This window comes from Camelus dromedarius, chromosome 3, assembly GCF_036321535.1.
Source record: "Camelus dromedarius isolate mCamDro1 chromosome 3, mCamDro1.pat, whole genome shotgun sequence".
Classification (NCBI taxonomy): domain Eukaryota; kingdom Metazoa; phylum Chordata; class Mammalia; order Artiodactyla; family Camelidae; genus Camelus; species Camelus dromedarius.
The window spans coordinates 115118422-115120374 of record NC_087438.1 but is presented as its reverse complement, the minus strand read 5'-3'; the positions used below and the strand labels follow the sequence as shown (position 1 = coordinate 115120374).

Sequence of the window (1953 nt, the reverse complement as noted above, 5' to 3'; positions counted from 1 at the left end):
AAAAATGCACAATAGCAGATTCTTCTAGGAAGACCCAACCAAAACTGATAGAGTATAGAGTCTCACAGATGAATATCACTAATTTATCGAGCTGTCTCTTCTAGAGGAAGATTGAAGAGCGGATGTTAGATTATGAGTGGGAAGAAGAGGGCATCGGGATGGTGTTTGCATTAGAGTTTCTCCCATTAGAAAAAATGAAATATGCTTCAAGGAAACAAAGTGAGTAGCATTTTCTGTCAAAGGATATACAGTGAGGAAAGTGCTATCATGTTTTACAGCCTGGCTGAATGTTATAAATTAAAGGAAATCATGTCGGAAGCCATTACAGTTTACCAATGTTCACCTCATCACTTTCTGTCTCCAGAATATAAATTCTGTTCTGAATTGAAGTCTGCAGGATAATGGAGGAAAGCAGCAACAGTTCTGAAAAGGGATTTCTTCTCCTGGGATTTTCTGACCAGCCCCAGCTAGAGAGAATACTATTTGTTATCATTTTGTTTGTCTACATCCTGAGCCTTCTGGGGAACACCGCCATCATTTTGGTGTCTTGCCTGGACCCAAAACTCCACACTCCCATGTACTTTTTCCTCTGCAACCTCTCTTGTGTAGACGTCTGCTTTACCACAAGTGTTGCCCCGAAGTTGCTGGTTACCATGAGTAGGAAGGACAAGAACATGAGCTATGGCGCATGCGTGGCCCAGCTCTATGTGGCCATGGGGTTGGGCTCCTCCGAGTGTGTGCTCTTGGCGGTCATGGCTTATGATCGCTATGCTGCCATCTGCCGGCCTCTGCGCTACACAACCATTATGCATCCTCAGCTCTGTTCGTCCCTGGCCAGCACAGCATGGCTCGGTGGCCTCATCACCTCCCTGATTCAGTGCTCCCTGACTGTGCAGCTGCCCCTCTGTGGTCATCGCAAACTGGACCACATTTTTTGCGAGGTGCCAGTGCTCATCAGACTGGCCTGTGTGGACACAACATTCAATGAGGTAGAACTCTTTGTGGCCAGTGTAATCTTTCTAATTGTCCCTGTGTCACTCATCTTAGCCTCCTACGGCTGTATCACACAAGCTGTGCTGAGAATCAAATCAGCAGCGGGGCGCCGGAAGGCCTTGGGGACTTGCTCCTCCCACCTGGCTGTGGTCATCATTTTCTACGGGACCATCATTTTCATGTACCTTCAGCCAGCGAAAAGTAGCTCCAAAATCCGGGGGAAGTTTGTCTCTCTTTTCTACACCGTAGTCACCCCACTCTTAAACCCCATTATCTACACTCTGAGAAACAAAGATGTGAAAGGCGCTGTGAGGACACTAGTAATGGGAAATGCTTTTGGTTCAGAAAGGGCATGAGCTGTAAGTATAAACTTAGCGTGTTGTTTTTAGCTTGTGGATGACTTGTTCTGAGTACTGTTTTCCTGTTCAATGCCATAAGCAGTCGTAAAAGATGGGGAACTCTACAAGAGGCTGACACACTCAAGCCACAATAAGTTTCATTCTTTCCAAACATCGTTCTCATGGAGTCCAAGATTCTATGCTCCATCTACAGTAAACTCTTTGGTCCTCCTTGACCATACCATCAACTTTCATGCACTAATTATTTCACCCTGGAATACTGGTCTATCTGGTAAACCTCGACTTCTTCCCTAAAATCTCAAATAAAATGTTACCTGTACTCTCCAGGTTTCTTGAAACATGATTCATCTCACCCTCTGGGTAAAACTGTTTCATAGTAAATGTTGAGAACATAAAACATACCCTATTTTATTTATACATTTCACATCTATATATATACATATATATATACACACACATACACACACACACACACATATATACACATATATAAATATCTATATTTAGAAAAAATATATTACCACTTTCCCACGATATCAGCTTAAACCAGAGAAGAAACTAGCCTTGCTATATTGACTCATTTATGTTATGAAAACCAGAA

The 1953-nt window shown here is 43.1% G+C and overlaps 1 protein-coding gene across 1 annotated transcript; it reads left to right on the top strand.

The window, feature by feature from the left end:
• The first annotated feature begins 401 nt into the window (after positions 1–401).
• On the top strand, positions 402–1407 carry LOC105093539 (olfactory receptor 2G6). The gene has a single exon (XM_010985409.3). It carries the CDS (start codon positions 402–404, stop codon positions 1347–1349), a length of 948 nt encoding a protein of 315 aa, XP_010983711.1. The 3' UTR covers positions 1350–1407.
• Positions 1408–1953: the final 546 nt, after the last annotated feature.

Bases quoted from the DNA above. Each gene is read 5' to 3' on its own strand.
- LOC105093539 (XM_010985409.3), top strand. From the start codon at position 402: ATGGAGGAAAGCAGCAACAGTTCTGAAAAGGGATTTCTTCTCCTGGGA.